At 38.7% G+C, this 26,825-nt stretch overlaps 2 protein-coding genes across 4 annotated transcripts in view; one reads left to right on the plus strand and one right to left on the minus strand.

Annotated features, from left to right (window-relative positions):
• Positions 1 to 4,342, minus strand: part of HS2ST1 (heparan sulfate 2-O-sulfotransferase 1) — a 105,477-nt gene extending 101,135 nt beyond the window's left edge. The window contains exons 1-2 of one of the 3 annotated variants that reach the window (XM_039320970.1): positions 4,322 to 4,342; positions 3,753 to 4,021 (exon numbers count right to left, since the gene is read on the minus strand). In XM_039320970.1, the coding sequence (XP_039176904.1) occupies positions 3,753 to 3,876 (124 nt within the window). In that variant the 5' untranslated portion in view covers positions 3,877 to 4,021; positions 4,322 to 4,342. The other 2 variants (XM_039320969.1, XM_039320971.1) reach the window with 2 other exon arrangements.
• A 489-nt stretch (positions 4,343 to 4,831) lies between these two features.
• Positions 4,832 to 26,634, plus strand: SELENOF (selenoprotein F). Its single transcript, XM_039321006.1, has 5 exons — positions 4,832 to 4,957; positions 7,065 to 7,232; positions 18,411 to 18,474; positions 23,965 to 24,014; positions 25,745 to 26,634. Exons 1-5 carry the CDS (start codon positions 4,862 to 4,864, stop codon positions 25,874 to 25,876), a joined length of 510 nt encoding a protein of 169 aa, XP_039176940.1. The 5' UTR covers positions 4,832 to 4,861; the 3' UTR covers positions 25,877 to 26,634.
• The last annotated feature ends 191 nt before the right edge of the window (positions 26,635 to 26,825 follow it).

The following is a 26,825-nucleotide window of genomic DNA, read 5'->3' on the forward strand; positions in this document are numbered from 1 at the left end:
AAAGCTCTAATAAGCATTCTATTTACCATTTTGTGAAGAAGTAAATATAGAGGAAAAATCTCTGACTTTGCAGAAACAACTTGGTTTCTATCAGAATATTCCATATGCAGAGTGCCATCCAAACATACCAACCAATAAAAAAGAGGGAAAACTATTTTCATCAATTTCCCTCTGTAAATCCTGTGCTACTCGTTAAACTGTTATAGAATAGCCTAAAACCTGTGGAATAGATTTTCAGGCGCAAAGAGATCTGGAAAGAAGGGGAAAGGGTGAAAGGAAACAGGCCTTTTACCCCAGATCATCAGCAGAAATATTTTGTCAGAATATTTTGTCTATATTCCAACTGAATATAGATCCAAACTGTATTACTTTTATATTTAGCATGCATTTATTGTGGCTTCCTCATGGACTTACACAGTATTTATCACATATACAGAATCCCTCACACAGTATATATCCATTTTACCATGTACTTTCCAGAGTTACACAATAGGCTTATTTCTCAGATTATAAATTATTATTCTACCAAATATCACCAACATTTAATATTTCCACCCAATAAACTGAAGCCTCTTTTTGAAAGCATTTAAGGTTGCAGCCCTACACAGTCTTACATAAGGGGAATTCCTTTGAGTTGAGTGGCCCATTTACATAAACATGATAGGACTACCCTATTGAAATGTAATCTTGTTTAAGGGTCCCTGCATTTGCCTAAATCACATCAAACAAAAGTCCATTAATTTCAGATCCCATCCCCTTTTCTATATACAGTGCTGTGCAAAAGATGCCGTTGAGTTGCATAATATTAAAAATGTGAAATGCTGCATAACAAGACACCAATACAAACATATTGGATCAGAAAATATGAATCACATTTCCACTTTTCGCATTTAAAAGTGAAAGGTCTTAGCTAGATTATTTTCATATATGCACGTGGACACACACACGGAATTTAAGTATGGTATACATTATTAGAGTACTCTAATAATTATTAGAGCACTCTAATACATTATTAGAGTACTCTAATACATTATTAGAGTACATACACAGGTTTACTTCTCAGTGAAAAAGTATCAGAGAATCTCAGGGTTCTGGGCTAGATTGGGAAAGTGTAAGCCAGCACTGATGACAGCAATTGTGAGCTATAGGCATACTGTTGCCAAGAAAATGACAGAAACATGTCAATAAAGCCACTTGAAAGAAATTTCACTTTCTTCTAGTTAATAGAGTTGCTTCTAGATCTTATGCGCAGTATTTAAAGGCCCGTATTGATTTAGAAGATAAATACAAATTGTTTTTCATTTTTTACAGTATAACTACAAAATGAGGAATAATAATAATAATGATGATGATGGTGTTATTGGAAGGGACCTTGGAGGTCATATAGTCCAACCCCCTGCTCAGGCAGGAAACCCTATACCATTTCAGACAAATAGTTGTCCAGTCTCTTCTTAAAAACTTCCAGTGTTGGAGCATTCACAACTTCTGGAGGCAGGTTGTTCCACTGATTAATTGTTCTAACTGTCAGAAATGTCACCTTAGTTCTAGGTTGCTTCTCTCTTTGTTTAGTTTCCATCCATTGCTTCTTGTCCTGCCTTCAGGTGCTTTGGAGAATAGCTTGACTCCCTCTTCTTTGTGGCAGCCTGTGAGACGTTGAAATACTGCTATCATGTCACCCCAGTCCTTCTCTTCATTAAATTAGACATACCCAATTCCAGCAACCGTTCTTTATATGTTTTAGCCTCCAGTCCCCTGATCATCTTTGTTGCTCTTTTCTGTACCCTTTCTAGAGTCTCAACATCTTTTTTACATCGTGATGACCAAAACTGGATGCAGTATTCAAAGTGTGGCCTTACCAAGACATTGTAAAGTGGTATTAACACTTCACGTGGTCTTGAGTCTATCCTTCTGTTAATGCAGCCTAGCACTGTGTTGGCTTTTTGGCACCTGCAGTACACTGCTGGCTCATATTTAAGTGATTGTCCACTAAGACTCCAAGATCCCTCTCATAGTTATTACTATAACATGTATGGTACAGCATAAAAGCCATTTTTTCCCCTTTTTAACCTTAGAAGTACGAAAACCAAAGTTTTTCCCCCCAGTTAGAATGTATGAATATAATAAGGTGATACTGGTAGATGGAATGTTTCTCACTTTTATTATTTTCATAAATAACTCAAGGCAGCAAACATGTCTAATATTCTTCCTCCTACCCACAACGATTCTGTGAGTGACTGGCCCAAACTCACCTAGCTGGCTTTCATGTCGAAGGCAGGAGTAGAATTCACACTCTCCAGGTTTCTAGCCCAGTGCCTTAACCATTACACTAAACTGCCATCCTACCATCATTTTTATTGGTTTTGTATGGCACATACTGGAAAGGAAAAACACACAACCCTTTTGTAATTCCTACCCTATCAAGAGGTAGGAATTTTAATTTTTGCTTTTTAATAGAATAAGTTTTATTCTATTAAAATACAGCATACTCCATTTAATCCTCCAGGGAAAGATTGAAGGCAAACGAGGTCCAGGCAGAAGAAGAACATCGTGGCTTCAAAATCTAAGGGACTGGTTTGGACAAAACTCAGCAGCACTTTTTCGTGTGGCTGCTGATAAAAACAGGATCGCCAACATGATCACCAACGTCCAATAACGTTTTATAATAAATTGATTATATGCAAACATGCTTAAGAACTATAATGTGTATTATATGTTTATCAAGTGCACATCTTAATTGGCTGGAATTTATTGTGTGACAATCAATCATGGCTTTCCAGTAACCCACATTTTAAAAAGTAATGTTTAGCATAAAAAGATAGACTCTGAAATCCTTCATTACTATATAGCATCTTATATACAGAATAGATTACAGACTACTAAAATGTATAATCATTTACTACCGGTCATAGCAAAACAATTCAACAATGTATGTCAACAAAGCTTAGCTAAACTTAAAGGATACAATTATACAAACTGAAGTTTAAGTCTCTGAGCTAGCGGTCTTCCTAACAATTACACAATAACTGAGTAGCAATAGAAACATCAGTTATGAAATACATGAACCACATCTAGTAGTTAATATTTCATAATCAATATACACTGTTCATTCGGAGTGCTCGCCTGCCTTCTCTTCCCTCACATTTCTCTATTTCAAAGTTTGGACTCTAAACAGAAAAAGGGACATTCCAAATATTTCCTTTGGGACTGAAGAAAAAGACTTCAGACCTACCCATCCTCTTATCTGGTTATGTAGAACCAGAACTCAAAAAAAAAAAAAAACTTCCTCGTTCCGTTCTTTTAAGCTAAAATGTATGGCTCTTCTTTTATTTCTTTGGGATTCACACCGAGAGGATCTACATATAGATTAAATCCGGGGCCAGTAGTTGAGTCCTTTCTTTCTTTCTTTCTTTCTTTCTTTCTTTCTTTCTTTCTTTCTTTATTTATTTATTTTTGCAGGGCTTGTCGCGGAATCATGCGAACAAAACCGAATTATCTCATTTTTATAGAGACACCGAGGGCTTTCAACTGTCTTCCCAATCCAAAGCTTAGCCAGATCAGCCCCCCCCCCCATCCTCATCCTTGCCATCTTGGTTGTACTGCAATAAAATGAAAGGGCTCTTTCCCCCCCCCCCCACCCCACTTCAGACAATCGCATTATACACACACCTCAACCCCGACTTTCCGACGGCACCTCTGTCCCCTTCCCTAGCTACCACTTACTTTTCCCACGGCCAAGGCCGTCCAGGACTTACCAAGCTTCCCACGGGATTCCTCCAGTTTCTGAATCTGGTTCTCTAGGAAAAGGACGGACACCCCGAACGCCATCACCGCCAAGAGCTGCAACTTAGGCGGCAACATAATCCGGAGCAGCCCCATCGGCGGCTGCAGCGGCAGCAGCAGCCGCCGCCGCCGCCGCCACCTGAGTGCCGCCTCCTCGGTCGCACGTCCGCCTGGAGATCACGACATCACACGAGGCGGGGGGGGGCTGACAGGGGAGACCAGGGTGGTTGGGGAACAGCCTCTGCGGGAGACAAACAAAAAAAAAACCGGCGGCTGCAGACGAGCGAGGGGAGAGCCCGTCGCCGGGGAGAGCTCGCGGGAAGAACTGGGGCTTCTCACATTCCTCACGAAACCTCGTGACGGCGGCTCCGCGCGTTTCGCCACACGCCCACCCGACAACCTGACCGCCTCCGAGCAGCTCAGTCCGGCAACCCCGCTCCGCACACGGTCCCAGGCACGCGCCCCGCCACCCCAGCCACCAATTTGCGTGCGCTGCTCAGCAACCGAACGCCCGGCCGTACTCACGCCCCCTTTCGCTTACCCCGGACCAGCCAGAATACAGATTCCACCCCAAAAGGTAACGTCCATTGGCTACCACTCCCCTTGTCCTTCTTCGGTTGGCTATGCATCCCATCCGCCCGCCTACAAACGCTTCCTTCACGTAACTTGGAAGGAACTGAGCCGACATCCCTTCTAGCCCTTTACTTACTGATTGGACAAACTTGTCCCGTAGGCCTAAGCTACTTTCCCTTAGGGTATTGGATGCGGCCGTAAAGGCGAATGTTAATGTTCCCTGTGTGATTGGTCTGTCGTCTTGTCAATCTCTAGGCACCATTCGCTAAGGAGAGTAGGTAGTTCTATTCCAAAGCGTCCAAAAAAAGTGCCTGAAAAAAAAGAGAGAGTGAGTGGTCTTGGAAGGCATGTAAATTGTTTCTTGCAAATTCCAATATGTTCTTCCCCTTCTCGAATTTTTTTTACACTGGTCAGTTCCGTGTGAATGGGAGAACCGTATGGATATTTCCTTTGCTCGAAACAGGCAGTACTTAGGTCATCCTGCCGGTATAGGGGCCTAATCAATAGAATGCCTGTGCTGACCGTCTGTGCCAACATGGCGATTCGAGAGGGAGCCATGGGGTTTGGCCGTTACTGGCTTTGGTTGCTAGCGACGCTGCAGGCGGTAAGAAAGCACCGTTAGAACGAGGAAAGTAGCGACGATGAGTTGGGGAGCAGCCAGAGGGGGTCTTGAGGCGAATATATTTCTGCTCATTATTTTTGACTCGCTATTTCTTCGACTTTCCGGCTGTTCCTTCCCGAAAAGATTGCAAAATGCAGATGCGCTTGATTTTTTGGAAAAAAGTAAAAAAGTTGAGCTGGATACGGCCCTTGTTATATCTTAGCTAAACGCTTTGGAATCAGCGTAAAAGCTTGTCGTGGTTTTACTCGAATAAGTATGCTAAGTCTTGTAATCGATTCAGTATAATTATTTCGGTGTTCGCCATTGGCTATATTGGGTAGGTTTCCCCCCCCCATTTTTAATTTCTTAGTCGTACTAAGGAACATATTGGGGGGGGGAGAATGAATTCGATATATGAATACTTTGGAACAGATTTATTTATTTATTTATTTATGAGATTTACATACCGCTTTAAGTGCAAGCACTCTCTAAGCGGTGTACACCAGTAAGCAATGTATATATATTTACATTGCCCCCAACAATCTGGGTCCTCATTTTACCTACCCCGGAAGGATGGAAGGCTGAGTCAACCTTGAGCCTTGGAAATATAGTTAATAGAACTTTACATAATAAGTTAATTAAATTTTATTAATGTTCTTAATGTATATACCCCCCCCCAATTCCCAAAGACGCTATTTGAAGTGATTAGATCTTTAATTTCAAGACCAAAATCACATTCATAGTTTCTACTTATCTGTACACAGTTTGCTTGCTAGATGGGTCTAGGTGGCTTATAGGTCAATAGTAAAAGCGCTACTACCCTAACAGCCTGTTAAAACCAAAATTAAAAAAAATCTAGCCAATTATATATAGTAACTGAAACTATAACAATGGCATTAAAAGGCTTGAGAAATAAACTATAATTGTAGAGTTTTGTGACTTGACACACCCATCCTAGGAGCCTTTGTAACTGGGTAAATCTCCCACCACCACCATAGTAGCAGTTTTTGTGGGCATTTATACTATTATTTCACCCTTGCAAGTAAGACTTGAATTGTGGGGGCAGTGGAAACTTTTGAAGTGGCAAGTTAAAGCCCCATGTTCAGAAAAAAAAAAAAAACCTTTCTGGATGATTTTGGTCTACTCACTAGCCTTCAACCCAATTTGCCTTGCAAGGCAGTTATGAAAATAAAAAAGCAAATGAGCCCTTTGAAGAACAAGATTTTTTTTTGTATAGATTTTATTAGTTTTTATAGGGTTGGGGATAAGGTGGGGTCAAGATTAGGGTTGGGATTTGGGTTAGGGTTGAGGTTAGTTAGGGTTGTGGTTGGGATTTTTCCAAATAATATTTTCAGTATTTAACAAACAGCATAATGTCTGGGTACATGCACTTAACTAACAATAATAGATATAGTTAATTATCATAAACAATATGATAATTAACTATATTCAAAATTACATAACATGTTCCTTTCTCTCTGACTTGTTTTTCTAGCCATTGATAGAAATTATCCCATGTTCTAAAATACAGAGTCTTCTTTCTCTTTAATCTTTAAGGTCAATCTATCCATTTCTGCGCACTCCAAAATTTTCTTAATTAATACTTTTTCTGTTGGTAAGTTTTCATTTTTCCAATGTTGGGCAAATATAGTTCTTGCTGCCGTTAATATGTGTAGTATTAGATCAGATCTGCAATAAGAACAAGATAAATATTTAATTGCTAAATGAAGAACATAACACCACCTCTCCACAAATTCATGCTGGGCTTTCCAAAATAAACGACATAAGCCGATTCTCAAACCATTATGAGCTCATAGCTCATTATTCACTAAACTCAAAGGGAACAAATTAAAGTTAGTAAAGATAGCAAACCAGTCAGACAGGATAAATACAACAATTCCTGTGGCAATAAACCTCACATAGCAAATAGGTAAATTAGTGAATATGCTTCCTGTTTACCTGAGTCCTCTCAAAAGAGTAATCGTAGATTTTGTTTGCAGTGGGAAATGGAAGATCTTGAAACTATGTTATTTAGAAATTGTTGATATGGATACTGAAACATTAGAGATATCTATGTTAAAGTGATTGCATAAATCTTACTTGATTTCAGATATCTGCTTATGGAGCAGAATTGTCATCGGAGGCATGCAGAGATCTTGGCTTTTCCAGTAATTTGTTGTGCAGTTCTTGTGACCTTCTTGGCCAATTTGGCTTGAATCAGTTAGATCCATTCTGCAGAAAGTGCTGCCAAGAGGAAGCTCAATCTGAAACTAGAAAGGTAGGTTTCATTGTTATGTTTAAATATCTGAGCTAAAATGTGTTTTAACTATCCTGTGATATAAGATTATTTATACTGAACGTTTTTATTAAATCTTAATACTGTAAATTTTGCCAACAGAAGTTTGTTGGCATTTTCATTTGGTTAAGCCAGTACTGATTTTCCTAAAACTTTAAGGTCAAATATGAGTCAGCCAGCAGTCTGCTTTCTGTATCTTAGGGAGTCTGTTAAGTTTGAGCAAAATGAAATACAATCAGTTAAATGTTAGATTAAATACAATCAACTGAAGAGAAAGTTGAACAGATTCCATTTGTTAGCTTAACAATAATACATTGCTATTTACTGAAAACGTTTAGAAGATTTTGTTAAATAGCTAGTTACGTTTCTTTTAAATATCAGCTCCTCGGGGTAAAAACCAACTATTTGTTGATGTTGTAATAAATACAGTATATGTGTTTATTGTGCATGTTACAATAGAAGAATATTTTTCCTATCTAAAGAAAGGAAAATATCTATTGTATTTCAGATCTGAATATTTCCATTATGGCAAGTGATGAACTTTTTCTGTATAACTGTTCTTACTGCCATTCAGGAGAAGCCAATTATTTATATAATTATTGGTAATAGTCATCCCCCATTGGTGTGAAATCAAAATGTATTGTTTCTATTCTCGAGGCATCATTATCAGGTGCCACACAACTAAATGCAATTAAAAACATTTATTAGTACAACAATGAAATATTTGCAGAGAAGTAATTTATCTTGTGCTGGACCAGAGTGATAAGAATGCCCAGTTCATTGTAAAGACATTTCTGAAAGAGTCCTCTGTGCTTTGAATAGCATGCTTAGTAATTCAGAAATTCTGTTTCAAGAAACAAAATTTATTAGGTTTCTTAGATTTATTTAGAGAGGTTTAAGAATTACATGACATACAGTCGGAAACTTCTCAGAATATTTTGTCTTTCTAAAAAGGCATGAATGAAAACTGTTTGGCAACTTTTTAAAAAAGCTGATACTTTTTATTATATAAACACTGTATAAGCAACACTTCAAAAAATTGACTTTCACAGGTTGTACATGTACAATGAATTGCATGTCATTGTAATAACTGATTTATGCTTCATAGGAACTTGCTTGTATCCCATTTTACTGTTTTTGTATATTATAGTTTAAATTTATGACTTTGATTATGTCCAGGCCGAATCAAAAATGATAATCACATAATATCTGAAAACATATTTCATATGCCTTTTAAGCATTGGTCATCAAAATTTTCATGAGTTAGCCACCTAATAGATGCGTTTAAATTATGTACTGTATTATGCTGACTGTTGCGCACATTCTCTTCTGTTCCCAAGTACCTTAACCAGTTGCAGATTAAAAGTAGTACAGAATTTGATAAAATCAATTCATGTGATTGAAGGGACAGAGCTTCCTGCATACAACAGGAAGAAATTTTAAGCTTTGCCTTCCTGATAGAAAAAGTGACTTAAATTTTATCCTATTGGTTTTTACAGTAAGTTAGTCTCCCATTCTGCATGCAAAGGGAGAAATTGTTGCCATATTCTTCCTGCATAGAGAGCCCTTGTCTTTTCTCAACATAAAATGAATGCTAATCAATAAGCTGTATTTCTTTTCCCCTATGTTAATTGTGTGTCGAGTAGCATAATCACTACTTTACCAGTCAAGTTAATGATAATGATAGCAAGTGGAAGTGTAAAGAATTTCTGATAATCTTTTAGCAATAGCAATAGCACTTCAACTTATATATTGCCCCACAGTACTTTACAGCACTCTCTGGGCAGTTTACAGGGTAAGCATATTGCCCCCAACAATCTGGGTCCTCATTTTACCAATCTTAGAAGGATGGAAGGCTTGAGTCAGCCTTGAGCCCCATCAGGATTGAACTCCAGGCTGGGGCAGAATTAGCCTGCAATACTGCATTCTAACCACTGCACCACAATGCACATTTTTATTCCTGTTCTTTTATTATTATTATTTGCTTCTTGGCTCAATTCTGTTCTCGTGGAAGAATCAAATCATCCAATCTTGTTTGATGTGAAAGGAATCTATTGCATGCTAATTTAATAAAGTTAACAAAATGAGGTCAAGGCAAACATCAAGAGAGTACAGAGCACAATTAATACTATTTGGATAAGAGAATAGATCAACAATGCATTGGTTCATTACTGCGATTATCATTTTTATTGAGACACAGGCATACATGAGAAAACACGATGCTTTATGGATTTGTTTATAGATAAGGATGGGATATGGAATGAAGAGATAATTGTAACCCTAGAGGTAGTAGAGTGTAAAATTTGTTCATACTTGTGATGAATGTTGGAAGTCACCTTTATAAATATTTTATTTTTCTTTATTTTTACTTTTTCCTTCCCTCTCTTTCTTTTTGCTTTTCCCTTGCACTTTATCCTTTCAGTACTCTTTCTTTGAGTCTAATATTAAATGTTATAATTATAATAAAATCATCATGAATTATAATAAAAATTCTTATTAAATGTTGATATTCTTAATATAAAAAAATCATTCATGGAAAACAGCTATTAATATACTAGTACGCTAACTCCCATATGGAAACTAGTTTATTGTTATCTATATATAGTATTATAATTCTTCCAGCAGTATCTTTCTTTTAATCCTTCTACGCAAGACTGCACTTAAAACTATCTCTAATGAGTTAAACTGGATTTTAACACATAATAGTACTGTATGCAAATAATGATATGTGATCAAATAAATGCTAAGCAGTTATATACTCATCACTAATAATTGAAAAGCCTTATCTTCTGGAGATCTGTCCACTGAATTCAATATAGTAGGGATCACTGCATTGTGAAGCTAGTTAACTGTGCTGTTCACTTACATACTTTTTAGTTAAAATTATCCTATCCCCTCAGCCAAAGGTATTTGGCGCTGACAAACATATTTTAATTCTTTTAAAATATATTAATGATATACAGATAGTATTCAACTTATGACCAATCACCTAGGCACTGTTCAGAGTTAAAATTGACCTCCCAAAGGGGACTTACAACCTGAATTGAGAGATCCAGTGGTCAGGCCCCCTCCACTGTCACATGGCCAAACTTCAGGTGCACAGCAATACAGCTGCCTTCATGACCATTTTCACCATCCCTTGGTCACATGACTGCATTTTACATTGTTTTTGCCAGAAAGTGGCACTTCCAGTTTTCAACAAAAGCATGCCATGCTTAATGATCAATTTCTGAAACAAAACTGGCTGAAGCCATCTTTGTCGTTCTCGGTTGCCACACAGGTTGGGAGGAAGGGGGGGAAGAACTCAACAGGATTGCTAGACCAAACATAAGTGATCCCGTGGGAACCAAGGTCTTTCCCATAAGTGCTGGAAGGTGGAGAGAATAAGTGTCACAAAGCCCGCCAATTGCCTTCATTGGGTAGCATGATCACTAGCATAGTAAGGGGAGGGAAATGCTACATTTAGATACATTGAATTCCTGGGGGGGGGGAGTTTAGAGTTATTTTCACTTTTGACAGTGCCAATATTATGTATCCAATAAACATGTTCTTTGAGAAAACTTCAAGCCTCGGGGTTCTGATTTGTTTGGGTTCATTAGTCAGAACCTTGACATTAAACCAACTCTACAAAAAAAAAAATCTGCTCTGAGATAGAAAGCTATCGAAGAGCACTCTTCGGGGTCCTGAGTTCCAATTCTTTTGGGAGGTTGGCAAAGACTTGGAAGACTGCAGAATAGAGAAAAAAGGAGAAGCGACCACTAATCCTGGTGCAACACCTGCAGATGGGACACGGATGGCTGCCCAGACAGGGGACAGAGTTCCACCAATGGGGCTCGGCTGAAAATCCGTGCAGACAAGTCTGACAGGCCAGCAGTGCAAGAAGAAGTTCTAGCCCAGTGGTTCTCAACCTTTTTAATGCCATGACCCCAACCGGTCATAAGTCAAGGACTACTCAACCAGTCGTAAGTCGAGGACTACTCAACTGGTGCAGCACCGTTTGCAGAATGGGACTTTTGGCGGGCTCAGCAGGGCAGAGACAGCCTGGACAATTCCTATTGGCTTTTGAAAGCCAATAGAATTAGACTCTATTCAAGAGAGTCTATTCTATTGGCTTTCAAAAGCCAATAGAATAAAAAGGAGTAGCACAGCTAAGGAAAAGGGGGAAAAAATGGCGGACTGCGTTGTTTGGCGTCCCCCGTGAAATGGTCGTTCGACCCCAAATGGGGTCCCGACCCGCAGGTTGAGAACCACTGTTCTAGCCATTGGGGATCTATACCGAGTAGAGGAAGACTTCCAGCGCAAGAGTATCCCCAAGGCTACCAAAGCTGAGTTCCCCTTGATCTCCTCCCACAGCCCCCTATCTCTCACACCGAAATGGATGGGATGAATCAGGGGAATGGAAGTATCTGATAGCAGTCCATGGGCATTTGTTCGAGAGATTGAAGGAGAAGTTCAACCAAATGGAAATCAGAGAAGTGATGCTGATTGCAAGATACGAGGTCTCAGCTGGGGCTGAGGCTAGAACAACCCAACCTTTCCTCATCCATCGGAGCCCGAGTCCACTCAGCGTGACTCGTGCAGCTTCCCCACCTCACAGGCCAGCAGCAGGCCCCAGGTGAAGCCCTCCATACCAATAGCAAGCCGCGAGCCTAGCGGGGCAGCCAAGAGGTTTCCAGAGATGGGCTCCATCTCAGCCACGGCCCCCGTACCGATGCCCTGTTTGGTATCCAGCACACTGGGCACCTCCAACTCCTGTGGATCCACCATCCACAGGAGTTGGAGAGCCATGTTTGATGGGGACCTAGATAAGCTGTCTTACTTCCTGAACCAAGTATGGGCTCATCTAGACCCCTATGGCCTTGTCTACCCGACAAGAGGGTAATGGTGAATGCAGTGGTAGCCAACATAGAAGGGGAGGCTGCAAAGTAGATAACCAGTCTTCACGATGAAGATACACCGGACTAGGGAACATAGATCTTTTTGAACTAAGAGCCAGGTTTGAAGACGAGTCCCAGACTCTGCAAGCCGAAGTGGAGATATGCGACCTAAAGCAAAGGGGTCGACCAGCAAAGGAGTTTGTTCAAGAGTTCCGAAGGGTCGCAGGCAGAATAAGAGTGGCCAGAGCAATTGTTAATCCATTGCTTTAAGGAGGGCTTGGACTGTGACCTGTTTCAAGCATGCACCTACAGGGGAATTCCTAAGCAAATGAGCGAGTAGTATCAGATGGCAATTTATTTATTTATTTATTTATTTATGAATGAGACTTATATACTGCTTTAAGTGCAAGCACTCTCTAAGCAGTGTACACCAGTAAGCAATGTATATATATATATTTACATTGCCCCCAACAATCTGGGTCCTCATTTTACCTACCCCAGAAGGATGGAAGGCTGAGTCAACCTTGAGCCGGTGAGATTTGAACCGCTGACCTGCTGAACACAGTCAGCTAAAGTGGCCTGCAGTATTGCACTCTAACTGCTGCGCCACCTCGGCAATGACACTGGGCATTGAACTTAAGCACTACAAGAAGCTCAGCATTCCCAAATTGAAGCCAGGGTCTCCCTCACCCCCGAGATACCCCACACGGTCACTTAATGACATCAATGATGCAAAGCCAAATTTCCAGACTCAATTATGGATATAAGTCAAAAACTACCTGTACACACATATACTATTCTGTTCTGAAAAAGTTAAAACGTGCCAGAAATTCTGTTTTCAGTCTTGTAAGCTACCCCCTGGAAAATAGACGCTAGCATTAAAGCCAATTCATGTATTGACTTGCACTTTGGAACTGACTTTTTGCTCTTTTACTAGTGACTGTCATCTCTTTTGGAATTACCTATTTCCTTTAATTAAATCTATTTTTACACTGCATTTTCTAATTTCTAATAATCCAGTAGTTTCTGATATTTTTCACTGTTAGAACTCAATTTTTTTTAAAAAAAAGAGTGAATCCAGTGGTTGCCTGATAGTGTGTGTGTGTGTGTGTGTGTGTGTGTGTGTGTGTGTGTGTGTAAATATACATATATATAAATCTAAGAAGTCTGTTCTCTGCTAATTGGCTTATATGGCTTCTGAAATGGAACAAGGGTGTGAATCTGAAGCTTTAGTCAAAATCTTCCTCAGAAAGATCTAGCTGGCTTTTAAAGCAGAATGGCTGTCTCTTTCTTGGACAACAGGAAACACTGAACTGAAAACAAAACAACCAAATTCCAGCTATGAGTCCATTCACAGACTTCTCTATACTGTCTCTTATGAACCTTCTCAGAATTCAGCAGATGAATGTTTTTGTTGTCGTTTTTGAACACAATGCTCCTTTTTATTTTTGTATGCTGTATCAGATCTCTGCAGATGATAATTAAGATGCATGCCTCATATGCATATTCTCATATGCGTGCTCCTTTTAAAAGGCAAGGGCTGAAGTAGAACAGATGGTTGCTTGCTCCTAGTGCTTTTCAAGGCTCCATAATGAATTTCTCATGACAAATCTCCTCTGTTTCCCCCTTCTGGGAAGGAGCAAGCATACTGGCATCATTCTTCAAAGCATCGTAATGAAGACTTTGTGTGAAGCCTTCTTCTGTTCATGGGCAGAATTTTTGTCAGCCCAAAGGCTGTTTTCTGTATACATATTTTTTTCTTTTTGCCTAATGGTCAACTCTCAACAGCTGCTTTGAAGCAGCTTTCCATTTCCAAGTCTCCCATCATTGACCTGACATCAGGGCTAGTATGGAAAGAGATTATTAGCACAACAAATGGTATGCATGTTGAACAGTATGGTATGTTGAACAGTATGGATTATTAGCACAACAAATGGTATGCATGAGAATGCCAAGAAACTGAGTGAGATACTTAGTGAAACTACTCTTTTACATGATCAGTATTAATATTATAATATAAGGAAATTATTTCTACAAAGATTCCGTAATTTTACCCTTCCCATAAATGGTATTTTTCGAAAACAAAACAAAAATACCCCACTCCTGTATATGAAGGGAATAGATAAGAGGGATAGAAATACTTGAAAATAGATCTTTGAGAATAATTTAAACCAAGTTACCATGAAGAGCTGCCAGTTCTACGAACTGATAATATAGTAGAATGTGTTTGGTGCTTTAGGCTAATGTTATTTGCATGACCTGATTTAACTTCATTTTAAAGTCAGTTTCATTTTGCTGTGGTAATTAAAATATAGCTGTGACCTTAAAGGATTCTGACTCTTATTTTTAGTTTCCTTTAGATCAGGGGTGTCAAACTGCCGGCCCGTGGGCCGGTTGCATCATGTGGAGGCCGCGCCCACCCCAGCTCTGGCAATGCGAAAAAAGTCACGATACGTCACGACACGTCACATGGCGCGGCGAATTTGACACCCGTGCTTTAGATCATATACCTCTGGGCTTCTGCTGCAGGCTTTATCAAAATAGTAGTAATTGCAAAACAGACTGATTGTCTTGGTTATGGCAATGTCAGTGGGAATACTCCTTCCCATTTTTCTTTGTTTTTTTTTAATATTTTCATCCCAAATAAAATGTTGATACTCTCTTGAAAGTGTAACTATTAGATCAGAGATAAATCCTTGATATTCAATCACCATGTTGTTAGTGATCCTATGAAGTAGAGAAGGAGGAGGAGGTCCTGTAATGAGGGTAGAAATGTGATAGGTTCATTCTAGAATTAGAAAATGAGGGGTCCTTAATGCTTTCTGAGTTTGATTGATTTCTTGTAGATGTTTCATTATCCAGACTATATAATGTCAACAGTGCTAGTAATGGATGAGTTTTTCTTACTAGCACTGGTGATGTTACCTAATTTGGGTAATGAAATATCTGCAAGAAAACAACCAAACTCAGAGAGCACCTAGGACCCCTCATATCAACCCTGAGCTACAAATATTTTCCTTTATCACTAGAATGGTGAAAGGACAGGACGTTGTTTCTTGACTTTCATCCCAGCTTCATGTTTAGCTTGAACTTTATTCATCTTCTCCCTTCGAAATTTACTTAGAATTTTATTTTCACCTCAGTAGATGTATGGTTAAAAAAAAAAAGTGGAATATTCGGAGATGACTCTGTTTGCTTCATAGTCGAATAGGGAATTTGATCATGAGTCTCTCAGGTCCCACAATCAACATTCACCTCAGAATTCAAGGCTCTCTTGGGGTTGGTTTACCTTATGCATTGCATTATTCATGAATCTGCCAGGATTTCAGAAGAGATCATTTATTGAAATATAGAAATAAATAAGCTCAGAGTCCTAAGTTATGTTGAAATTCAAGATGCTAGTTTTAAAATGTTTGTATGCTTTTTATTGTAATAACGAGAAGTCTCGAGTCAGCTCTAATAATTGTCTGATTTAAAAGAAAGATTGATCCATTCAATAAGCAGGTACAAAGATATGATTGAACAAGAATTAAGCATTTCCCCTTCTTGCTGATTTCAATGGAATATTTAGCTTTCAGATATAAACTTCCCTCCTGAGTACATATTTAGAATTTAGCTTTTAAAGATCTGCATAATTCTCCCTTTGAAATCAGAAGGATTTAAATATGCCTGATTTCAGTGTTTTTAGGTGTACTGCATTGGACAATTTTCCAGTTACAAATAATAAAAATCCAACTTTATAAACTACAAATACTTGTAAGCACCTCTGAGTAAGCCTTCTCTTTTATCTGCATTTCCAAAATGCAATGCATCATTTTCATTGGAATGTTTTAGCCGCTTGGTCCATGAATTTCTACATTTTGGCTCCATGGTATGAAATTTGTCTTGCTGATGTAATACATCCATATTCATTTTCTTGGAGATGTGTTGTGTTTTTAAATGAAATCACATTTGTGATTCTAAATCTCAGCATATTACACTTTTTGGCCTATTAATTCCTTTACCTGGAAGGCAAAGGATTCAAAAGACTAATCCCTGAAAAGATCACAGGGGTAATCTGATAGTTTTTAAGGCTTTTGCCTATATTGTTCCCTAGGTTTTATGCTCCCCAACCAAGGAGAACGGAACAGGCAGCACAATAGCCATCATCGAAAGCACTACTAACCACATCATGCTTGAACTAGGTTGAAATGATGTTTCATTGGTTTACTCCAGGGGTAGTCAACCTCGGCTCTTTTATGACTTGTGGACTTCAATTCCCAGAATTCCTGGCTCAGGAATTCTGGGAGTTGAAGTCCACGAGTCATAAAAGAGCCAAGGTTGACTACCCCTGGTTTACTCCAATGAAATGAATTATGTATTTTATTGTCCATGGGGTCGCGACGGGTCAGACACGACTTCGCAATTAACAACAAAATTTTATAGTAGCATCAGGCCAGGATGCCCTGACCTCACTAAGAGGCAACATGCAAAACAAAATGGAACAGCAGCACCTGGGTAAACATTTTAAAGCATCAAAGGCTCCTCAAAATAATCTGTCTTTAAAGATGCATTGGTTGGGTACTGAAAAGTCTACCTCCTGGTACACATTAGCCTAATGCTGGTGGGCCAGAAAATAGAACTTCAGGCCCTGATCTTAGCAATTATGAAGGATCATATGTATACAGGCAGTCCTTCAGCTAATATGGTTTACACAATAAAAGCTTTGAATCTCAAATGAAAACTTTTAATTGAATTCTGAAACGGACAACAAAAGCCATTGTCACAAATAGCAAATCATTATGTTCTGAACACTTTGTCCTACGCGTGAATAGGTAGTCCTCAGTTTACAACCCCTTGTTCAGTGAGCATGCAAAGTTACAGTGGTACTGAGTGAGGGGGCTTACAACTGGTCCTCAAAATTGTGGCTGCCATAGATTCCCCACAGTGCCATGATCATGATTCAGGCACTTAGCAACTCACAGTTACTAAGTGGTTGCAGTGCCCTGCAGTCATGTGGTTATCATTTATGACCTTCTCTGCTCACAGAAGCAAAGTCACTGGGGAAGCCAGCAGAAGGTTGCAAGTTTTTCTTGCTGCTTTTTCTCGCAAGAAGCCTGCATGGAGATCTCACATTCTGTAGCAGCCACCTGTCCATGCTCTGTAGTGCCCAGCCATAGCACCTGCACTCCACAGTGCTGGCCTATAATATTCATTCCCTCCTGTACTTTGTAGTGCCCCTCCTCACTCTTTAGCAGAGGTCCCCAATCTTTTGGGCACCAGGGACCAGTTATATGGAGAAAGGCTTTTCCGCAGACCGGAGGGGGCATGAATGACTTTGTGTGCTGCCTGGATCCTATGGATGGGGCTTTCCTTGTTTGTGTGGACCAGTTGCTTGCATGCCGCAGCCCGGTACTGGTCCATGGACCGGTAGTTGGGGACCCTTGCTCTATAGCTCCTCCCTACAATACTTACCTGCCCATTCTCCATAGCACCTGCCCACCTGTAGCTCTTGCCGATCAGCTGCTTGCTTGGGATGTAATTTCAATGCCTCTTCCCACAAAACTCTCACCTAATGAACCTCGCTTAATGATGGCCACAGGGACTGCCAAGATTGTGTTACTAAGCAATGAAGTCACAGGAACATCACCCTTTATAACTGCATCCCTTTGTGAAGGAAATTCCAGTCTCAGTTGCCTTCATAACCTGAGGATTACCAACCAAGACTTGCATGCTGTATTAGTGGCAGTTTCCATACTCCCTTCAGCGGGTTACAGAACATATTACTGTAATGAAATAAATTCAAGGCATGTGTTAACTGTGCCTGTGTCCCCCTTTTTAGATAACTTTCAAATCAACCTAGAATGTTTTTAAAAATCATTAAAAGTGACAGAATTTTTGATAGCGTAAACTGAATCCAATAGTATGATTATCACTCTATCTAGAATGGCATCTACATAATTCTGGTAAAGTATGTTAGTTCTTGTCCTTCCAGATTTTTTCCCCCTGGATATCTGTCCATAGTTTCAGTGTCTCCTATGGGAATGGATATAGCGTCAGCAGGTTTTCTTAATGATAATGTGTAGAATGTGCAATCTTGCACAACATTAATTAGTAATTTATTTAAGGTGTTTTTTTAATCTTGGTAAACCAATTCGCTATATAGAAAATTCAGGCACATGTATCGATTATCTTGGTAATTTTTTTTATTAAAAGTAAATGTATATCAAGTTAAATTGATGCTCCACACGAAAAGTAATATTGTTGGATCGGATTGTTAATATACGTTGCTTATTTCTTACAGCTCTATGCAGGAGCAATCCTTGAAGTGTGTGGATGAAAATTGGGGAGGTTCCCTCAGGTTCAGGGTAAGTGAAATTGCAGTGGTTGGTATTTCTTTTCCATAATCAGTGTCATTATACCCCATCATTTGTTTAAATCCTGAAGGAATGTCTAGTTTGACATAGTATGTGTATACTGAATTTATAAGGGATGGGTCAATTCAATACAGATTCTGAACTCTTGTTCTTATCAGTACTACAGAGCATGGTCAGTGATAGAAGTTGTAGTTCAGTTTTGTTTTTGTTTTCAACCTTCCTTTCCCAGAATCCGTGCAATAATATTTTACCATCCCATCTAATTCTGGTTTCCTTTCTTGAATTAAAAACTGCCAGTCACTGTTCTTTTTTTTCCTATCAAGATAGTGGGGAGGTGAAAATTTTGCTCTTCACTTTGCTGATAGAAACAGAATTAGAAGAAGGATTGAGAGAGATGTAGCCCAGGCCTTGAGTTTTTCTCTTGAATATGCAGTAGCTTTATGTACATGCATATAGTGTGTGGGTTTTTAAATATCCATGTCAATTCCACTTTGTTTTTATATTGATGTATACGTGCACACATAGCGAGATACGTGTGTAAATGGCTATCTCCCATTTTCCACCGTTCCCTTCCTTGCCCCAACTATTTTTAAAATATCTGTTAGGCGAAATCATTCTGTCCAATGCTTATTGAGAGTTGGCTGTTGGAAACATGATAATAGGATGGGAGGAGGTTGTTGGCAGCTGTGTGAATGATCGCTTTAGGATACTATTATTCCTGGCGTGAAAAGTGGCATAAATATTAAATAAATAAATAACAAAGAGTGATTTCAGAATCAGAAACAACAGAAATAGAAGGGAAAAAAAGTAGCGCTGGTAGCGCATTCACGTTGCAGAGCAGGCATGAGAAGTCATTTGCTTTGCAAACATTTAAGATTTCTAAGAAGTGTTGAGTGTAAGAGGTTTTCTTAACAGTGGTTCTATTCAGCAACGCTAAAATCTTAAACTGCAGCCAGCCATTTCCTAGAGAAGAATTACTGGTTTTGTTCTGAGGGCTTTGTTTGTTCCTTACATGTCACTTGAATAACTATAATTGAACATGAGGCTAGATGAAGACCATTCTGTTGCTTCAAAAGATAGAATATTTTTAGATTGTTTTGGACTATATACCCTGTTATTGCCAAGGCTTTCCTTTTTTTTTTAAGTTGACTTTTGTCTGGTAGGACCCACTTGTTTCTTTGCTGAATATCCCAAAACCTGGACATTTGTTTTAAGTAGTGCACATTGATTGTTTTTATTTTTTTATAATCATTCTTTCAGTTTCACTGGAAAATCTTGGTATAGGAATAGCTGTATCAAATTGAGTGGCTAATCTATGAACATTTAATTTATTCATGTAGCAACTTCTGCATCACTCCACTCCAGAGATTCCAGTTCAGGGGTAGGCAGCCTTGGCTCTTTTATGACTCCTGGACTTCAACTCCCAGAATTCCTGAGCCAGCATAGCTCAGCTTGGAAACCTCTCCCTTTCCCCTCAGCATGGCTGGCTCGGGAATTCTGGGAGTTCAAGTCCACGAATCATAAAAGAGCCAAGGTTGCCCACCCCTGTTCTAGTTCATCTACAACAATAATATCAACCAAACAAAAGTAAAACAAAACATCATTTCTACATAATCTCAGGCAATCTTTCCTTGTCACCAGTACAAAAGTCCTACAGAGTAAAATCCTTCTTAGCACCTTATAAACCAGCAAGTTAGAGAACCCATGAGCCTCGGAAGAAAATGTGTTCCAAAGCAGGGGGTTGCCACGGAAATATGTAGATTCCTTCACCTCATGATCTTCAGCATATTTTCCTGGGAAGAGTGCACTGATGAGATCACATACGTCATAATAATGGTCATAAATGTGAGGGCTGGTTCTTAAAATTACTTTTACAATGTCATTATAACTTTGAAACTATTACTAAATGAGTATGGCAGCCAAGTCTAACTGTAGTGTATTAACATTTAATTATTTTATGTTATCTGTAAGAAAGCAACACGATCCCTTTTCTGAATTCATCTTTTAAAATAACTGAGATTTAAAATACTTTCTCAACAGTCAACAATATTTTCCTCTGCACAAAAATCATGACTTTTTCTTAAAATTGCAGACTCTTGTTTCAGCTGAGCAGTATTCTCCTTCAGATCCACCACACTGGGCTTATCTTTTGCAGTTCCCTGAATTAGAGCAGTTGCTTCTCAAATAGAGAGATTTGTCTACCAAAGATTATTTTTTGGCTATGAAATTAGTTATTTTAAATTATTATTAGTTATTATAAATTGCTGTACACTAACTCAGTAGTGTTCACCTGGCTGGCATCTGGAGTATTCTCCCATTGTCTGCTTCTTTTACCTGGAGATGCCGGAAGTTCAACCTGGACCTGCAATGTGCAGATTTAGCACTGAACTGCGAGTGCTCCTTTCTGGTTTTAACAGCTGAACTGTAGATTTCTTTTCTGTTTTCTTTTACCAACATCTGCTATTCAAGCAGCCCACCTGAGGTTTCTCCCTGCTTCTGCCAGTTTTTTGTTCTTTTTTTATTGTCCCATTGTTTTCTGTCTCTGTTCTATCAATTGAGCAAAAGCTCTCTCTACTGTATTATAGATTTGTAGACAACAGTGGGCTGACAAGATCAGAAATGAGGAGGTGATAAGCCACCTGGGAAAGCTAAGGGAAATCATCCAAACAATTAAAAAACAAAAATTAGAATATTTCGGACATGTGATGCGACACCCAGAAAAATACGACATACTCCATTTAATCCTCCAGGGAAAGATTGAAGGCAAACGAGGTCCAGGCAGAAGAAGAACATCATGGCTTCAAAATCTAAGGGACTGGTTTGGACAAAACTCAGCAGCACTTTTTCGTGCAGCTGCTGATAAAAACAGGATCGCCAACATGATCGCCAACGTCCGATAGCGGATATGGCACAAGAAGAAGAAGAAGACAGCAGTGGAAATGTTACCTTTCTTCTTTCTCCTCCTCCTCCCCCTTCTTCCAAAAACTTTTTTTTCACACATGGACACACATCACTTCTGCCTGAAACATGCATGTCCACCTGAACCTAGCTGTTAAACGCATGGAATATTTTGCACATCTTTGTAAATTCCGTGTCCTCGTTTTCCTCATTTTAACCTGTTGCTGTTATGACACAGACTCCGTGCTTCTGTTTTAGGACAAAGATCTCTTCTCTTTCAGGAGACTAATAAAATCTCATTTGTTATAGTGGAAGTGGCATTTTTCAACTAGCATAATTTTTCCTTCTTTTTTAAATTAAAATGCTCTGATGCTTACTCATCCTCAGATCACATATTGAGAATGTTTCAACAGAAAATAAAGCAGGTTGTTTACTGCCTTTTTTTAAATCCAGAAGGTGCCTCAGTTCATTTTTGCTAGTGTGAGGCAGCTGCCAACTCTACAATATGTCTTAGAGTTTTGAATTGACATCAGACAGAGCAACACTGGAGATCAGCATTAAGTTATTTCTATCACTCTATATCACTTTGTTCTTGGCATAGTGAGATCTGGTCTGCTAATGTTCCCGAAAAAGCGAAAGAGAAATCTGTCTACAAAGGAATATCTTTGAGTTGATGAAATGTTCCATACCACTGTGATAAACACTGCAAGGTTTTAATTCTTCAATCAACAAAGCAAATTTGCATCTCATCTGGATAACTTAATGCTGATCTCCCAGATTGTTTCTGAGTTTACTCATTGTATTACACATAATAGGATTTGTTTGGATTTGATTTAGCATGCTGTGTGAACTTAGACATTGTGGTTGATATACCATCCTTCATCACTTTGAATTATATATAAATCCAGCCAATGCTTGTGAGATGAAGGGGACAAGAGCCAAAAAAAATTATTATTTTTTTCCAACACAACTTCTTTTCCAACCCATATTGTGAAACATTCTCTAGAAGCTGATTCGACCCTCTTAGGAATGGTTTCCTGGACGTTTGTGAAGGCTGAACTCTTTTAAAGGGCTTTTGGACATTGATTGCTATCTGGAATTGGCTTTTATTTGTTAATGCATTATTGTTTCTTGAATTTTTTAGTTTGCTTATTTAGATCTGCTGATAGATCTGTTTTATTTCTTTTTTAAAGACTGCTATGAGCCAATTACAAATCCATGGCATGTAAATAAATTTGAAAATAAATAGTTGTGGGTTATTCATCAGACCTTTGTTAAGTCATGGTTTAGTATTATATACAAATCTAGCCAAATAACTCACATGCAGGGGCCCAGATTTCTGATACTACCTCTCTGCTTCATTATTTACATGCAGGTGACTTAGTACTCATACATTGGTCAAGACAATAGAGTAGAATACTATGGCTATGAATATACTATAGCAGTGATGGCGAACCTTTTAGAGACCAAGTGCCCAAACTGCAACCCAAAACCCACTTATGTATCGCCGGGTGGGTGTGGCCCACTTGGCGGGCGCAGCTACAGTGAGTGTGGCCACTGGATGGATGTGGCTGCAGTAGTCATGGCAGACTAGATGGGCGTGGCCGGGGTGGGCGTGGCCACCTCGATGTTGCTTATGGGGAGGGACACCGTGGGAGCAGGGCAGGGCAGGGTTGGGGGAGATCCAGGGGGTCTCTGGCGGGTGGGATGGTGGGCTCCCCAGTGGCGGCTCCAGGCAGGCTGACTGGCTTAGGCCAGTGATGACGAACTTTTAGAGACCATGTGTGCTGGGGTGATGGCGCATGCCCACAGAGAGGGCTCCACGTACCGCCTCTGGCACGCATGCCATAGGTTCGCCACCACTGTACTATAGTATAGTTATAGGTAATGCTTAATATACGACTGCAATTGAGCCTGTAATTATAGTTGTAAGTTGTGGTAGTCATTAAGTGAGTCACCATGACACAGCACCTAATTTATGCCCTTGTTTGTGGCAGTCATTCTGGTTGTGATTGCTAAGCAAATACCACAGCCATAAAACAAACCCATCTTCAGTGGTCATGTTTTTGCTGGAAACCAACCTGCCAAAAACGGTGGTCATGTGACCGCAGAACGCTACTAATCCACACTGGTTGCCAAGTGCCCAGAATGCATGAGAATAGAGTGGTAAGTAGTTCTGGGAAGGTCCATCACAACTTCAAATAGTTGCTGGGCAAGGACTACCTGTAAAACATGATTAACATGGAAAAGAATGGCATCTATAAATTAGGTAGGAAAAATGAATAAGGAATTACTGTAAACACTTTAGAGTGATTAATAGCGCCCCCTTTTTTCATATCATGTGGCACTAACCATAAATCCAATTGCTGTCCATTTTCTTCAGGAGGCATTTGTTCTCCTTCAGTTATCTTTTAATATTATGTAATGTTCAGAGTAGCATTCCAAAATCATTTTTGCCTTCCAGTTAGATTTTAAAATCGGTATGTAAAAATATGAATCTCTTGATACCTAAAAACAGATACGGTATTTATCTGGAGAAATTAAACCTATTTAGAATTCTTTTTTCTTTCTTTTGAATTCTAGCTTTTGTCAAGAGTGACAAGCCCAAACTGTTCAGGGGACTGCAGATTAAGGTAAGGACCAATTTTTTCTCTGGTTTTGGTACTGCCTTTTTATTTAATTTTTAATTTTTAAAAAAAATCATAAAATATTACATTTGTCTGGCATAAAGTATTATAAGACATTTAGAAACATTTTGTGCATAGAGAGTGGCATTCAACTAAACAAGCCAAGAATATGATCAGCCATTTTCTAACCACTTTCCGAGAACATATTCTACAAGCATTCAGACTCAGGGGTTCTCAACCTTGGCAACTTTAAGACTTGTGGACTTCAACTCCCAGAATTCCTCAGCCAGCAAAGCTGGGAATTGAAGTCCATAAGTTTTAAAGTTGCCAAGGTTGAGAACCCCTGATTCAGAGTGTGCCTGCCAACAACAACAAAAAAAGACCCCTCCTTGTTCACTGGGCAAAATGGAAGTTGGGAGAGTCCAAAGATTTTCCTGATAGGAAAACCTTTTTTTCTAACCCCGGGTTTCCAGATTTTATACAGAACAAGTCATGGTACCTGTTTTGGTAAGAAAACTTTGTATGGCAAGTTTTCTTTTACAGTTTGTTCCTCTTTATACATTTTCCCCTTGTTTTTGGTTGCGGTTCCTTTCTCAAGGGAATAAAGCCTTGTTTAATCATACCAACCATATAATATGTTCCTTTTTTCAATGTTTATCGCTCTTAAAGTTGATAGCTGATAGTTAAGTTTGCATATTTTTTGCTCTCTTACTCTCCTTTTTGTGGTCAACTAGTAGTAGAAGGGTGGGTATAAAACATGGATTCAGAGAGAATACAGAGAATTCAAGTATGCATTTTGCATCAAAAGAGGCAAATGATAGGTTTGATCAATAATAATAAAAAATAGCGAGTTAGTTACTTGTATAAAAAAGAAATTTAACTTTAAAGGAGGCAGGAATGTTGACCTGATACAAAATAACTTGTACTGATTCGTTATACATTTTAAAGACATGAGGGCAATATTTTTATACAGAATGATTTTTGAATATGATTTATGTGATGGTATCAGAGTGCCTTCAGATTCTGTTAGCACCATGAGTCCAGTTGCTAAGAGATTTTCCATTGAAGTTCAGTAGTAAAAAAAATCAGGCTTTCCATTGAATAACATAAAAGTTAGGAGTAATCTTACATCAGCAAACATCTCTGTTTCAAAGTTTAGCACACACAAGAGAGTTCTCCCAAGATCAGACTGCACAAAAATATGTATTAACCACAAGTAGTATTTACATATTTTATCATCTCTAATGCTCTTCCCCTCCAGTTGTCATAGTATTTTTGTACTTAGTGAAAAAAGAAAGAAATTTCTATGCTTAAATTGTTTCAACATCTTATAAGGAAGGATTGAATAGGAGGAAGGTGGAATGTTCAATATTGCATTTTCAGATAGGCTCTTGATCTTTTCTACTCCAAGTACAGCTCTGCTTTATTTAATGGCAAGATATTTATTTAATTCTGCTGAATCTAATTTTCTTCTCTGGTGATGGAATATTCTTGCAATCAGTCATAGACTTGAATTAACTAACCCAATTTTGACTGTAGATAAAGCAGTAAAGGCCTGTGTTTGACTTTTTTTCATGGCATAAATAGATCCATATTTACAACAGGCTACAATAATTAATTCAATCTAAAACTGACATTTGAACTTTAGCAAGGGAAACGAGGTTTGACCAAGCAAAATAGGCTGAATATTTTTAATCCAGACAGACAGTAACCTTAGATATGTTTTTTCTCCATAGTATGTGCGCGGCTCTGATCCTGTATTGAAGCTCTTGGACGACAGTGGGAACATTGCCGAAGAACTGAGCATCCTGAAATGGAATACAGATAGCGTCGAAGAATTCTTAAATGAAAAGCTAGAACGTCTCTAAATATTTTCCCCTTTTAAAAATAATTGAAACCTTGATTTCTCATATATTTCATTGTTATAATCTTCTCAAAGTGTGATAAATGCTGGAAAACATCCCAGCTTCTGCATTCATTTAAAAGCTATCCCCCATTATGTGGATGTTGATTACGAGGCACTTCAAGCAAAGCACAGTTTATAAATTGGTAGGCTGATCAAATGACTGTCAAGTATATTTCAATTCAGTTTTGCAGGTAGAGATCCTTTATGTTAGGTTTGATAAACTTATCTGATACAAATACTGATTTTTTTTTTACAACTTGAATATTTTTCATAAAGGTTTCTCTTAATTAGGTGATTCTGTGCTTGCATATAAGTGTGCATATTAATTATGCTGCCGGTCATTTATACAATGATGAGACCTTAATACCAAATGTGATATACTATATTCCATCCACCATCACCACCCAAATACTTGCTACCTTTCTTTGCATTTTGTATTTCTCTACTATTCTGTTTTTTATAACTGAGAATATCCATAATAGATACTTGCTTTTTAAAAAAAAAAATGGTTTGTCATTTTGGAGAGACCCATGCTGTTGAATGACTGGAAAATGCTAGGGAATTGCACTTAATGATGACTACATAGAAAGCCTTAAAGAAAGGCATATGCATGTCTGATGTCATGTGTATTTTCACTAAATTATTTTATCATCTTCAGCAGACATGAGTTCAGTGAAGAGGAAAATTATTTGAGAGGGCAATAAATTACTTCACAAAATATGTATTGAATGTGTCATTTGTTCGGTACATTGTGATTTGAGGCATTTACGTTTTTTTAATTAAATCAACCTATGTATAGTGCCTCAATTAAAAATGCTGCGAGCTTATTGATATTTGGCGAGAAAGGAATACAAGTGATAGAGACTTTACCTTTTATTCTGATAGACACCAGTCATTTTCAAGGATTGATT

The sequence above is a fragment of the Crotalus tigris genome, unplaced genomic scaffold (assembly GCF_016545835.1).
Source record: "Crotalus tigris isolate CLP2741 ecotype Arizona unplaced genomic scaffold, ASM1654583v1 scf7180000023718.2468807, whole genome shotgun sequence".
Classification (NCBI taxonomy): domain Eukaryota; kingdom Metazoa; phylum Chordata; class Lepidosauria; order Squamata; family Viperidae; genus Crotalus; species Crotalus tigris.